The 15,710-nt window shown below is 34.4% G+C and overlaps 1 protein-coding gene across 2 annotated transcripts in view; it reads left to right on the top strand.

The window, feature by feature from the left end:
• LOC124362547 (chromosome transmission fidelity protein 18 homolog) overlaps positions 1–14,772 on the top strand; it is an 87,082-nt gene extending 72,310 nt beyond the window's left edge. For both annotated transcript variants that reach the window (XM_046817157.1, XM_046817156.1), the window contains exons 21-22: positions 9,193–9,253; positions 12,903–14,772. In XM_046817157.1, the coding sequence (XP_046673113.1) occupies positions 9,193–9,253; positions 12,903–13,003 (162 nt within the window). In that variant the 3' untranslated portion in view covers positions 13,004–14,772. The remainder of the gene's footprint in view (positions 1–9,192; positions 9,254–12,902) is intronic.
• Positions 14,773–15,710: the final 938 nt, after the last annotated feature.

Below are 15,710 nucleotides of genomic sequence, written 5' to 3'. Positions count from 1 at the left end.
ATTCCACTATCTTTGAACCGTTCAAGTATTGGGCCCGTAAAAACTATGGCCCTATACCGCTAACTGACAGAAGTATAAAGTTTCAATTCCAGCTCGCTTTGAACATAATGTGCTTCATTCAAAAGCTAAACTTTATTTCAAATTTCGTTGTGCGCATTTTCAGTAAAACTGTGGAAAAACAAAACTCACAAAGGATTAGCGTTGTGTAACAACAAACGATGAAATAAAAGCGCAAGATATGGCACTCTATTGAATTCGTTTTACAATATCGGAATTAAAAATATTGCCGGTCCGCATGTAAAACAGTTGTGTTCATTCTATCTGTGTGGATTAAAAATGCATCAGACTGAAAGGCAGCAGCTAAATGTAGGAAACCGAGTTAATGCGGGCATAAAGAGTCGAAACGCGACAAAAGGTCGAAGAGTGAAATGTAACAACGGAATACATTAATGTTTGTCCCTTACATGATTCAGGGCTAAAGAGAATCACGAGGATAAAAACCGTGTAGGGGCGGGTAAATGTTTGATAGCCGCCTTGCCATCATCACCATCAGCTAATTGTACTGCCGCTGCCGGGCCTCTACTGAAAGTTTAACCAGTCAAGTTGTGGGCCTTGTGGCTCTAATCCGGCCCTCCGCCGCCCTTTTAACCTGTCATGTGAACTGCCTCACTTCTTAATGGCGTCCGTTGTCCGTGACGTGAGGATTTGTTGCTTTTCGCCTCTTGTCACGGAACGTCACGGTGTTTATCGGCTCTGAGCCGTATTTGTTTTGTGCTAATCGCTTACACTGCCGCGCCCCCTCTAGACAACCGTTGTTTGTAAACCTATATTGGTCAGTAGATTTGGACTTGTTCTTCCAGGCGCACTTCACAAGTACCTGAAATTGTAGTGAAGCAGTTTAGTTCGATTTACTCTTGTAGACCAATGGTTCAATGCTCAATCTGTGTTGTCCTCAGCATAATTCTATACGTTGTGAACGAGATTAAAATTAACTCTTGAATTATCAGAAGTTTTTCTGTGCTGTTTTGAAAGGGACAGAGAATTCTTTACTCAAATTGCTAAGCGTTAAACTAAGATCGAAACAAGGTTGGCGGAAGTGTTTTTAAACATTCAACTTTAATTCTGTAAATTTAAATTAATGTTTTAAAACAATAATATAAACATTTTTTTTTTCAAACATTTACAGAAATATGATCTAATACACCATGTGTTATAATTTGCGTAAGATAAATATAAACCATCATGATACCCTGAATAAAACTTGATGGTGATGATTTTCCTGTATTGGTTGTCATCTCCTGAAATTCTCTCATTGGATGGAGAGTGATCGATAGTTAAGAACGCGATACACCTTAAATTAATTGATCGGCGGTTCATTATGGTAGCTGTTATTAATCAGCTCAAATTATCACACTTAGAAAAGTAATTTATCCGAAATGTTTGTTTATACGTGTTATAGAGTTTTTGGCTGTTTTCTCTTCTCCATATTAAGCAAGCAAATAATATATTACGCTTTAGTGTTATATTATGGTTGGTAGTAAACCCTTTCACTAATTTATAATTAAATTATTGAATCTCCTTTAGTTATTAAAGGAGGATATCAATAACGTAATAATTTCGCTGCTTATTGTATATTGTATATCTTTAACTAATAAAAAAGTGAAGCGATGTTTGTAAGTGGGGCAATTAACTTGTCGTGAATTAAATTATTGTGGAAGGACAAGTTATTCAAAATACAGATCATTTTCCTCTAAACCGTCAAACCGTTAAGTATAAAATTTTAACGTAATCTGCCAAATCAAACCAGGAAAATGGCAGCCAAGAGAGGAGATGAACGGTCCACAATAGTACACGGTGTGAAGAAAACCTATAGGTATATCCTCTTGCAGCTGCATCATGGTTGAATGAAAATGTGACCAGGACGATACAGTGATTAACCAAGCAAAAAACGAATAAAGATGGCGGTAAAAATAAGCTCAAAATTGTATTGTGTAGCTTAGCATCCTTCGTTATAAAAACAAATAGTCCCACTCAGCTTAACATGAGAGTAAGTCGAGTTGTGGCTGTGTCCAACGTTTGGTGGAACGTGCAGATAAGAGGACGTTAAACACAAGTCGTTGTTGGCGAGCAGATCCGGCGCTTAAGTGCAGGCGGAAGAATGAGACGGTCCAGTACCAGTGTAGTGACAGTGGGCTTAGTACCATTAATTGTAATCGAATCTAAGGGTAATGGCACGTCTCCACCCCTCTGTTTAGGGTGCATTCTGGCAGTGTTTCCGGGTGGCTTACAAAGCACACGTGCTCGAGCCATTCGATCCGCAATTGTCAGTCAATATGGTGGACCTCCCGCGCTCACTTCCCTCGTCAGACAATGGCCCGGTCTTCATGGGTGGTGACAGGGACTACGCCGCCCCGCTCATGGGAAAATAAATAATCACCGCCGGAAAACAAAGCTGTGTGAGAAGAGTTGATGAGTGAATTTGCCAATCAGGCCTCCCAAGATGTGTCCGAATCATTGCGACAAACTTGTATGAAGTATTAGAGGTTAAATTAAGACACCTGTTCTTGAATTCCTGTAATAAAAGCCCTTTCGTAGGTAGACCCACCCGAAGGTAAAGGAAACTAATTAAAGGCGTATACATACCTTTTTGATGTTGTGCACAATCTGATGGTGAAATTTGGCATATATAATTTATAGTGACATACAAGAGGTACAAAAAGAGGGTATAAACACACCTAGTAAAAATACTGCTGCCACTGAAATCATTACTAAATTGATTCAAAATACGTTGAACACTGTAGTAGCTACAACGGAATGTGTTTTGTTGGTGGTTGGGGTGGGAAGAATAATCGTAAAATGTCTTATTTTTACATTGAGAATTGTAATGGACTGGACTTTTGTTACATAGGTTGAGTTATACCTTGGATAGCTTTATGTTAGAATCAATAAACTCGTAATTTGGATACATGTTTGTAGCTTCAATACTTACCATTACCAAGCTAAGATTACCATTACTGCTACGCCTAGTAACAGGCTTCGCTGAGATTAAATGCAAAATTTCAAGTAAACAGCTTATTTCATTGTTGACAGATATTATCACAGACAATCGTATAGCAAAAATAATTTGATATCCTCTAGTAAACATAATATAAATTGTGTCAGACTACTGAGTGATAGATTGGCTTTAACGACGCTCAGCCAAGTTCCATAGCTGAATATCCAACATCATAGAATTCATTCTTGTGTGTGTAAAATTCATGCTAAATTTAGTTTACCGATGAAATCTTTCTGAAGATATCTTGCCATATGATCCATTTGTATTCTTGTGTATTAAATTGTGTTTTATATCAAAGTTAGGCTACACACCAAACCACCATAAAATTATGTTTCATGTGTTAGGATAATAATTATGCTACATGTGTTAATATGTCACATTTTATTTTTCTATTACAGTATTGGCATACTGAGTTTGTTTACAAATTTATTTATTCTGCTATTTTCTCGTTATCATCAAGGTTACCCATAAAACCAATATAAAAATATTCGCTAATGCTTTGCTAAATCCCATGGTGTGAGTGACATGCAGTATATTCGAACTTAGTGTTCCTCATATAGGAATGAAGTGCCATACATGATTTTAAGTCTCTAGGTCAGTTCGTTATAGAGATTCACGCGGACAGAAATGAAATTGTTCCAGCCTCACAAGTGATTGGCTTCGCTAACTCTCACTCAATAACCATATTGTGAAGGGGTTAGAAACATTTGCTAATGTTTTCAATTTGATTCATTGTATGGTGTGGTGAAAGGCTGGGATTGTGTTGTGTTAACTTGATCTACTTTAAGTATATAGTAACTGTTTTCATGTAGTAACCTCGATACTTGTTTTATCTGCACTTTTGTAAAAACTATTTCTAAATAACACTTCTACCCTGACAATTCAGTATAGCTTACTTAAAGAATGCATTCATAAACTAAACAATATACCTTCAATGTACATTGTACCGCATCCCTCGAAACGCCAAGAATGTACATTACCCATCCATTGTGTCAATAATAATTGCAGTGTTGCATTTGTATACCTTTCTTCCAATTTCTCCGTGTCATTGTCATATTTATTTTATTTTAAAAGGTTTTTCACAACTGTTGTTAATACTTCGTTCCAGTTACTCACAACCTAGTTTTAAATTTATGTTTACTAGGACAGTTTTTAAAGGTATATTGATAATGTATTGTTGTGGGTTGATTGTAGATTTTATTAATACAAAGCAAATTTTTTATATGTCTTTAAAATCCACATTTAATCTATACCGAGTTACGGGGTTTGTTTTCATTTGTACAAATCTTTCTAAAGTTTAATTGTAGAATAATTGGATCTTGATTCAGTAATTACTTGCCTTTAACCAATTCTGTCTCCAGAGTTCCAGTCAAGAGTTTTCAGATTTTAGATGGATGGTTTCAAGGTTTTTTTGTATTTTCTCTCCATCTTTGCTAACCTCCTAGTGAACATAAGCTATTGTTGATACATAGTGACCATGATCACAAAGGTTAGATGTTTGCTATAGAAGCATCTAGAACACATAATAAGTGGAATTATCTTTTATACTGTTTTATTATATTGTACATTTTGTACGAAACAAAATTGCATTTTAGAAATTACCGTTTTTTACAATCAGCTTTTTAAGTAAGGCGTCACATTTCTCGAGTGTTGCATGCACGAATTTTAAGTTGTTACTACAATGATATAGCTTTTTTTTGCTTTGTATTCTTGATGGAAGTCACCAGGTTTTAATATAAAAGACATCTTTTATCCTTCCACAATTTTAATTTATTTCAAAAGCTATTTCAAAATTATATAGCTGTCCAACAATGTATCGTTTAAATTTGTTAGCCGCACCGATATGTCTCCTCCATTTCTACTGATCTACATATTCTTCTGTAGCTCTCAATACATCAATATTAGACTTTACTCGGCCCCACCACATTTGTCTTGGCCTTCCTCAGGGTTTGTTGATATTATTCCTGTTCTAAAAATGTTTCCAGACCACCTGATTCTTCTACACCTTTATGTCACTCGCTAAGTCACTAAATTGATAAAGATCCCTGATCGACCTTTTGTGTCTTCTCCATTCTCTTTTGCTTTTTTTTTGGATCTGAAATTTGGAAAGTAAACAATAATCGGTACCAAAGTTACTAGACTTTTAAAACAAAATACCGCAGAAAGTGTATGGAGCAACATATCAACAAAGTAAATGGAGTACTTCAATTCATATCCATATTATACAAAATAATACACAGTGTGTATAACAACGGAGGCAATTTTGTATTGTATCACATCTTAACCTAGTTTTCATTAAAATTTATGGACAATTTCGATAAGGAAGAAATCTATCGTTAATCTCTAATTTTAGTAAGGACGACATGGAAGGTCAAACATATTGAACAGTGAACAGTATTTGTAAAGGTTTTAGCTTGGCACAATACAAAATAATCGTCAGAAATTAATAATATATATATCGCCACTAAACAAGATAGACATAATTTTGAGGAAAAAGTTAGTGAGTGCTGTAATTAAATGAGTATAGCGTAGTAGTGTTGTCACAAATGGAAATGTCGCTATATTATCCCACAATTTACTTCCTGAACACCATTTCCGAGAATTTCTCGAAAATCATTATTTCGACATTTAAAATAATTGCAGGTATAATCTGAAAAGCTAAATATTTCATGAAACAAAGTTTTATTTTATTATTATTACTTGAGACTGAAACTGTTTGATGGATCACATTACACCAAACATTAAGTACTTCGAACTGAGAAGGGACGATAAATTAGGAAGTTATCTGGGGGTTGTGTTTAAAACACTGGGAAAAATTCAAACTTGATATTTTTTTTGTATTTTAATGATATCTTTGGAACTAAACTAATTCTCGAGTATTTTATACTAGATAACAAAGCAAAAGGAGTTTTACGAAACAAATTCGAAAAAACTAAGTAAAAATCACCAAACGTTTAAAATGTACTAAATTAAAAAAAAATTATTTAAAATATTAAATATTGGATGCAACAACAATTATTTTGTAGTTAAAACCTGTGTTCACCAAGGCCGAAAGTACATTAATGTGGCCAGTCACTTGAAATAGTTTAAACGTTTTAAAAGACACTTGCTATGGGTGTTCAATTCATAGAGTTATAAAATGTAAACATATACCTCCTATAGTACTCAGAAGAAAGCTACATAAAATATAAATTAAATCCTAGCAGTTATGAAATTCCAAATTTTGGTACATTGCTTAAATTGTGACCAGGGTTAATTATTATTACGTCTCCGATAGTATCACTAGGAATTTTGGTGAAAAATAGCTTTGATATGAATGATATAAATCGGTTATTATTTGGGATGACGTTACAACTATACTATTGAACACCGTTTTTAAACGGCAGTAGGTTTTTATTTTTGTAAAGTTTTAAATATTGCTTGCAAATGCGTTGATAAATATTTACATTTTATGGATTCAGAAATGAAACAAAATCATTTTTTCTTTACATGGTTTTAGCATGTCTTTCTTAACACTATTGATGTTCAGATCCGTAATCGTCTATTGATGTAATATTGTAATCCTTATATATCTATACTTTGCCATGATCGCAGAATTATACTCGTACCACGTGTTTCACTACGTATACCATGACGATTGCCATTTACTATTTTCAAGTGTTATACATCGCCGCCTTGAAAACTTAACTATTGACTTCTCAAACTATTGTAACAATCAAGCCCACATTGATAACAGCTAAGCTTAGAGTGACGTTTCACAAATACCAACGTGCTATATCGTGACTACCAACTACAAACACGCGACTCACTTTCCTGTGATATCATCATAATTTGAAAATCATATTTATCAATATATATCTTTATTCAAGTATTTTTGTATGTATTCAGGACTAAAGTCTCAATTGTATACATAATATAAATTAAATTCGAAAAACGTTTATTTAAGAAGATAGGTGCTTGAGTGAAAAACGAGGGTAGATAGTAAGAGTAGGATAAGAAAGTGGCTCGAGCGAACTAACACGCGCGGCAAGAAATCTGGCGGGAGTGAGGGGGCGTGGTCCTCACAAATCCTGCGACGGCCGGACATAAACCCTACTTAGATAGAACTTAACGATGTTTTCCCGAATAAAGAACAAAGTTTCTATTCGCTCTCCTAAATGGAATCGCACCGAAAGCGGAAAAAGCTAGTTATTTATCTCTGTGGGTGGAGGGGAAGGGGAGGCGCCACTGCAGCCTTATCGTACATCAATTTTGCCAATCAGGCGCCGGCCTCCAGCCAGCCTATTGTTTCTTCCCGAAGGAAATCACTTGAGTATTTTATGAAATTTTCTTACTTTATTTACTTGGTAAATACATTTGAATATTTGATACTGGAGTTCAAAGTTCTCATCTTTTATGGCGTTTAGTTATTTAAGCTTAGCCTCAATTACAAAACTATGATCAAATTATACGTGTACACTGAAAATATCGAGTTAACACGAAACGCATATATATATATATATATATATATTATATATATATATATATATATATATATATGTAACTTTTTCTATATGTATATAAGTATAAACTTTGACTTACTTGGAAAAGTATACTGTACAATAGAAATTCCGTAATTAAAGAGACATTCAGCGTTTGTACCCAATATCTACCAATATTGCTTATCTTGTTCTAACTTTAACTAGCTTTTTACTGCCTCCAATTAAATATTTGGTGTGGCGTTCGAGACAATTCCTATTCAAATGTTTTGACCCCGTGATTTTGGAATCTCTTGTCATGTAACACCTCCTTCACTAGTGCACCATCAGAGCTGTGGTGATTATTTTGTTTGCGATTTCTTGCGTTAGTCGCGCGGACTTGAGGCACGATGTCGTGCTGGAGTATCTCTTCTCACTTGAAATCCACAACATCTGTCTACAATTGTGGGCTTCGGCTTTTCGTATATTTGTAATAAAGGTTGAGTAGTATTGGTTGTTATTGCACGCAGAGTTTGAATTTTAAGTGCAAGTGTTAAAAAATAACTGATCGGCCAATATGACATTCATTGCAACTGAGTTTAGACAGTGTTTGAAATGTTCAACCTACTTACAGGAATTTCAATGCTCTATAAAAAGTTTACCGTATAATTTCACCGCTCCAGAGTAGATTTGGCTATTCATTTATCTTCAAGACCTAAAAACTTGTTCAACCAATGTAAAATGTTAAACAAACCGGCATCTCTAACATTGATTTTGAAGTTATGAACGTAGCAACAATCGTGGTTTATCAGCTGTTCTGGTGATTCTAGTAATGCTAACGTAAAAACCTTATAAGCAGCAAGTTTCTATTGCCGATTGTATTCTCTAAATCATGCTTATCTTTTAAGCTATCTAACGCTCTAATAAATTGCTATAGATAAATTAACATAATGTCTAAACTCATCAGTTATTATTTCTTGTATGTTAACTAGCATGCCATCTCATCTCAATTCGAAAGTTTTCAAATTCTTTTATGAATAGAAAACATCCACTTAAGTTCATTTTTTTTAAATTGTTAAATAGATTTCGATATTAAAATGTGTTATAGTTATACAAAGAGTAGAAACGAAATGAGTAGAAAGATACCCCAGCTATATACGGTTTATTGTCACCACCCCAGCCCAGTTGTCTTAGTCCACATCCGTCACATAAGTACCCGGGTCTAATTCAATTGTAGCTAAGTAATTGCTAATAATGAGGCCAGCCATGATTGGTTGCGCCAGGACACTTCCTGATTGAGTGACACCCGTATCCCGCATAACTAGCCCCTTAATGAACACATCGGATCACAGAAATCATTGTCATTGTCATCGTCACTCCCGCACCAGTCGTTCACATTACTGTTTTATTGTTGACCCGCTGGCTGCTGCGCTTGATTGAGTGAATTGTAATTTCTTCTGTGTCGAGAGTTGATTTGTCTCGTTAATTAATGACTTGTAACTGTTGTAGGGCCGAATTGGGCGACTGATACTGTCCTCGCGTACCTTGAGTTCTTGTTGCCACTGACAATGTACGGTGATCTCCCTTTTCAAAAAGTAATACAATAGTTTAATATTAAATATAAAGTTATTTCTTGGTTTATTAACTTAAAGTTTATAACTCTCTTGAAATCTGTTGCAGCAAACCAAGGACTTCTTTGGGCGTGTTGTGGAAAATTCTTTGGTGCCCAACCAACTGAAAGGTAATGAATTATATTCAGTTTATTTAATCCATTTTAACATTTCAAGGTAGTAATAGTTTTATTACGTCCAGATACCATTAGAATGTTATTGATTTCTCAATTTCAGTTTGACTAATTGTTGCAGCGATCAAAAAATCAGGTTAGTCGCAGGTGGAAACGGATTGATCCCACTTACACAGCGGCAGTGGTAATGACAATGACGTTCTGTTTGAGTTGCCGTGATGGAGACGGATAGGAGCAAACACTGAGCAATTGTTTAATTGCGGGAGTCGCGGCGCAGCGAGGAATTGTCGCAATTTTCCGTGCGATTAACAGTCGGGATGTAACTATTAATTCTCCGTTTTGATTGGTTGGCTGGAACAATGGCGATGGCGGCTTGTTTGTTTTTCCTAATGAGATCTGCCCGGGGGAGGTCGAGAGGAGAGGGGGCGGGGGTAATTACACTGCCACAGCCCTCACAATCGAGTCACTAGAAGTATTACAAAGTTTAATCCGGCTCTCGGTTTTGATTAGTTCGCTAAGTATTTAAAGAGTGAGACTGTCGAATGCTGATAGGACGCCCCCTCCCTGTTGGCGCTTCTCGCCCCCTTTGCACGGTAAACAGCTCCAGCTCGTCCCTTCACGGTGGCTTTGTTCTCTGAGCATGTCATTTCCTTCTTTTGTTCGGCGTAATTAAGGTTTTAAGGGCAATTGTATCAACCTCTCTGATATTCTTGTTTAAGTTTCACCTCTTTAAAAGTGCTTTGTTTACTCCCGGCGAACGCGTAAAAGTTTAACCGCTCTTTAGTAGTTACTCGATCATCTCTTGCAGCGCAGTGTAGCTTTTCACGTTTTATGCATTGGTAAAATTACTTAATTTTATCTACTGAATATTTTTCCATAAGCTAATTTGTAATAGTTCTGCGTGTAATTATGATGGTGATTCAGTTTTAAATGCCAGAATCAGAGAGTTTGACGGTTTAAATTTGTTTTGGTTCTTTTCACAAACAAAAACAGTACACTTTATATTAGAATTTGACCATCGTCGCCTACATGTAATTTTTTGTTGGTTTCTGGCCATGTCATCACCATTAAGGGGAGTTAAAAGCGCCTTTCCTGCTCATGCTACTGTAGGAACTTTAACAACATCATTATTTAGGAGCTAATTATATTTACAATAGCTGAACATTTGTAAATGTTGTTAATAAAGTGCATTTCCGTCAACAATGATATTTTCTTCGTATTTCATTGTTTTATCTATATTGTACTTGTATATTTAGTAAAAATGTCACATCTATATTACTATTATAATCTGAGAAATATATGTATAAAGCAAAAGAAATATTTTGGAACACGTTAAAATTTAGAAACTTCTGATTTAACGCCTTGAGTGCGAACGTTTCACACTCTTTGACACTACCTACATGTCCCTCACAGTCTAAGTAATTAATTATAATAATTATTTTACCTTAATATCCTCCTGGGCGAATTAGGCGTCTTTGATTGCTGTCTATGCAGCTCGACGAATTGTGCAAGAGGAATTTCATTAGCCTTCTTCAATTCCTCATTAGTGTTTATAGTCACTAATTCCTAGTCTTGCTTAATTCTTATCATTAAATGTTAAGGTTGTTTAAAAATCCTTATTTCTAACGTGTTTATTCCAATAAACACATTTTTAGATACGCTTTCTAGTCCAAATAATGCTTTGAAAGAGTCATGCAATATTTTGCCTTGGAAGTATTTCGTAAACTGGAATAGATGCTTGAAATTTAGGCTCTCCAGTCTCTGGTTACTGCAATCCAATACAACCTTTTTTCGTCATTTACAGGATGTGTGTATGTACATCAAGTTTTCGGTACTGGTGTCGACTGGCTTTTCTGATTATGGCCATGATTCTCGTCTTTACATAAATATAGATCATACAGCTCATTTTATCTATCCAAATGGTTTTAATGTTCCCTTATTGCATCATCATGATCATAAAATTGTATTCCTCAGTCTGTAAAAACCTTTTATTTGTTCACCATTTGGGATAGGCTTACCCCCCAAAGCGTGTTCTTGCAATTTCTGCAAATTTCTGCAAATGTGTACCATTCTTTGGAAATCCTATTTACACATGTTCCCCAACAGGGAAATCATCTCACCATAGTCGCCAGGTGAGTCATATTGTCGCCGTTGTAAACATTTCACATATCGCATTCCGCGAGTAGATGTTGACTGTCGATAAACTGCGAGAGGCTGTAAAAGTCGCCATTTTTTTTTAGATTCATATGCTGCTTTTCTACTTTCACGATATTTGAGTTCTCACAACCACATGGCTACTTCATGAGCACTTCCAGCTTTGTACACTGGTAGCCGTTAAAAATGCATTATTCGATACAAAACCTATTTTCAGTCATGTCCCATAAAATTATATAAGAATATGTTTAATGATTTTCTTTTCGAAGAGCATTTGTATACTTAGCTGCGTGGGTTCATTGCGGAGGTAAATTTAACATTCCGTATAAACCTCTGCCAGTATTTGGTCCCTTTACTATGTATCAAAATTCATAAAACAATCTTTTATTGATATGAAAATATGTTCTTTGTAGGCTCAGTACTGAAGGAGTAGACTCTGTTTTGGCTCATGCATTTTTACACCCTTTGCAGTAAACCTTGCATTTATTGTACACGTTATACTGTTAGGATATTTTTTCAGATTCACTCTCTTTCTTAAGGTCATAAAGAAAAATAAACTGAATTATGGCACTAAGTAACATTTCAACGACAAATAACAATACAGCGTGATTTATATGTTGAAGATGGGTCTTATATTGGATTTTCTTAGTTCAATCACTACATTTAAAAGTCACAACAGCCTATATTGACAACTTCTTTGATGTGTCTGAACAAGGGGGCCTTGATGTCGAGAAGCATCATAAAATAAAAAGTTATCAATATTGGTTGTGAGCTTTCAATGTAATAATTAAACGTGAGTGACAACCCTGGGTATTCTATTCACCTCAACGGTGTCTAGGTGCTAATGAATTGTGCGAAGGATCCAAAGGTATGCAACACAGTTGTTTAGTGTTTAAGGCTAAAATTGGATGGTCCCATAGTACATTGGAAGAGTCACTTTGCCCTTGAGTTTCATTGATGCATGTACCAAGAAGAATAGAAATTAAGAAGCGCTCTATGATTATGTATATTTTAGATACGATGGAGACATGGGTTTGTTTTTAGTGGTGAAGGATAGACAAATTTGTTTGGCTGAGCTTAAATTTATTGCAAATTAAATTTATTAGTCAGATGGCACGAAATTTTGTGAGTAGATACTGGGATATGCTTACTATTGGTAGATAATTTTTGAGATCCGAAATATGTGGCTTGTGAAATATGGAATTAGCAGATTCAGAGCACCGAAGAGCAAGAAGTGTTGTAGGATGGTGAAGATTTGAATCTGAAGAGGCTAAAATTATAAAATCACTAACTTCTTTTTTCCTGATTAGGTCAGTTATATTTGTTTCTTTGTTTGAAGTTTATTTATTTTTTACGATGGAAGGCTTGTGAAAGAAACAGGAATTTTCCGGACATCGTTAAGTGAATATTTTTGCTTGGTGTGAATAATGTTTTTTGATATGGTTTCAGTGTTCCGTTTCAATTGGTTTGTTTATTCATTGTTTATTCACAGCTAGAACGGATGAGATTGTGAAGAGTGATATTTGGTACCACTTCAAAGAGGGCTTCAACAACGCCGTCAGGCGGAACGTCACCATGTCAGACCTCTACTGATGTCATCCTGGGGATCATCCTTTACTGGCAACAGAAGCTACATCTCGTTGGGCATACTACCGTGGCACATCTAACCTCTAATGATAGCGTGTGTCACCCAATGATAATAGCAATGACACTAAAGGAAATTATTTGCTGATGGTAATGCCACACTTTACTTTGTTGATCTGCTCCAGCTGCTTTTGGCTTGTGAAAAGTACAGTTGTCATCCAACTGGGATCTTTATTTAGGCGCCTGGTTTTCCCAAAGCAACCAATTATTTGTCCTTGCTATGTAGCTCCTCTACTTTTCTTCTATTATGTGGTAACACTAAATAGTTTGAGTCACTGGACATACAAAAAATACTACTGATAAATGAAACTATTGATTTGATTTTAAGCTTGGTTGGTGTGTGCATTTCATGTTGGTATTGTCGGCACATTAAGTAACAGTGAATATTGATAGTTGCAACGTATTCGTTAATTAGGGTTTAACAAGAAGTATCCGACATGTAATAAGTTAATCATAAGAGTTATTGTTATTAGTCTGAGTGTCATCAGGGAAATACGTTTTTAAAAAACTGTCACAATATATTTTGAATGTATACGAGAGGATTAGTGTACTTTTTCGGTAAAATGTAAGAGCTAGGAGACAAATCGCTAAAATTTACTATTATATATTTTAATATCAGTTTGGTATTTGTTGAAAATGGATAAAGATGAAATAAAAAATATATAGTTGGACAAAATGTTGGGTAGTTAAAGTAAATATTGTGCGAATATTTTAATAAAAAACTTTTAGTGTAAAGCTTCTTTAGCAACAAGTAAAAATCACGAGAAACTATTTAATAATAAATATTTGACAAAATATCTTCTCAAAGAACAGTTGACATGTTTGGTTACAGATTGAATGATTTTATTGATAATTGATTATTAGTCTAGTAATCCTGTATAACATTGAAATTCTTTAGATGTATCACAATTTTTATTCTAAAAGAGATTCAGTACAAACAATTACAGAATGCTTATTCTTTCACTTTTCAAAACACTGCAGGAAATGTTTCTTGGATTGCTTAATCTTTTAACACTTATTTTGTATCAGATCAAGAAGTTTTATTACAGTTCTCTCTTTATATAACAGTATTATAGTACCATTTTTATGCAAAAAAATTACACCAATACAACTTGAAACAACTGAGAGTACTTTATGTCAAAAATGAATTATTTATATTTTTAGAGCCTGGAGAAAATGTAAAATAGTTATTCAACTGGTGTTTGACATAGATTTAGTCGTAAACATTATAAAATAATGTGCTAAAGAAGGCCGTAATCGCATTTCTCGCATAATACCGCGAAGTCCTTACTGAACTCTTCGGGACTCGACCGAGCAAAATATAAGAGCTCGGGTGGGTTCCACGGTACTCAGCGGCTTAACAGTATTGTTTTTTTTTTATTCTTAGAAATTTCACTAGTTTGTTGAAATGAAAATTTGTTTTGCAAGGGGATCTTTTCTATTGTATGGTTTAACCATCCTCTATTTTTTCAAGCAAATATAACTGTATTTATAATTGTTATTTAAATTTCTTGTACTTATTTAATTTTTTTAGAAATAGGAAAGAAACTTAGGAAGTTAAGTAGTCAGTAAAGGAAGTAAACCGTACCATAGTAATAAACAAATTGTCAAAAGTGTACTTTTAGACATATATTGTATATTCCTATGTATTACATTGTAAATTTAGGGTTTAAATATGTTAATATGTGTATTTTTATAAAATAGTTCTTTAATCGTTATATTGTTGATTTATTTATTGATCCTGTACTTGATTTAGTTAGCTAAATTCACTTAAAACGATACAATTATATTAAAGTACAAAAAGAGATATATAATTACAAAATCTACTTTCTTGCTGTTTTGAAAAAATGAGCTTAATGTGAAAAAATGTTTTTCGCACCGTCTATACTTCTTTCGTTTGCATATAATCTTTCCTAGATAGTGGAACTATACATGTATTTATAAAGCTAGTTTGCAACTATTGTGTCACAGCTTAAGTTATCATACCTACCACAATTAGTTTAGAACATTATATACAGTTGTAAAGCTAAATGTTTTAACTCCTTTCCCCACCACTAAGATATATTAATTTACTGGCTTCTTTTGAAACTAATATAAGTACTTTATATATGTGGCAGTCACGTGTTTACTGCAGAATATTCCAGCAAATAACGTGGGAGAGCTGTTACGTACCGATAAATTATGAGTCTGAAAGTAATACAATGTTTCAGTGTATGTGAACATTGTTCCAAACATTTGATAAGTTTGTATCATTTTACCATATCTCGTTAATTTCATCGTTGATCAAACCTTTCTGTAATTATGCACAATTTATTCTTCTTATGACTAATGAATGAGAGAGTAAACCGTTTGCTCCTTCCGGTATTGTCAAGAGTGTTTATTTATTTGGAGTAATCATATACCCTACGTAATTTTTTTTGTTTAAGAATTCCATTCCAATGAACTCTAACTTAGTTTAGTTGTTACATAACTTTATGTAATAACCTACAATTCGCTATTATTTTGATGTTGGAATTAAAATTTATTGTATTTTCCGAAGGTAAGCGGGTGATATAATTTTATTAGAAATATGGTCTACTATTGATCTTTAAATAACTATCTACAATCTTTGTAAACCACCATAGTGAGGCAAAACTCTAGATTTGCTGGCAGAAGA

The sequence above is a fragment of the Homalodisca vitripennis genome, chromosome 5, assembly GCF_021130785.1.
Source record: "Homalodisca vitripennis isolate AUS2020 chromosome 5, UT_GWSS_2.1, whole genome shotgun sequence".
Lineage (NCBI taxonomy): Eukaryota > Metazoa > Arthropoda > Insecta > Hemiptera > Cicadellidae > Homalodisca > Homalodisca vitripennis.
This window is presented reverse-complemented; position numbering and strand designations above follow the sequence as displayed.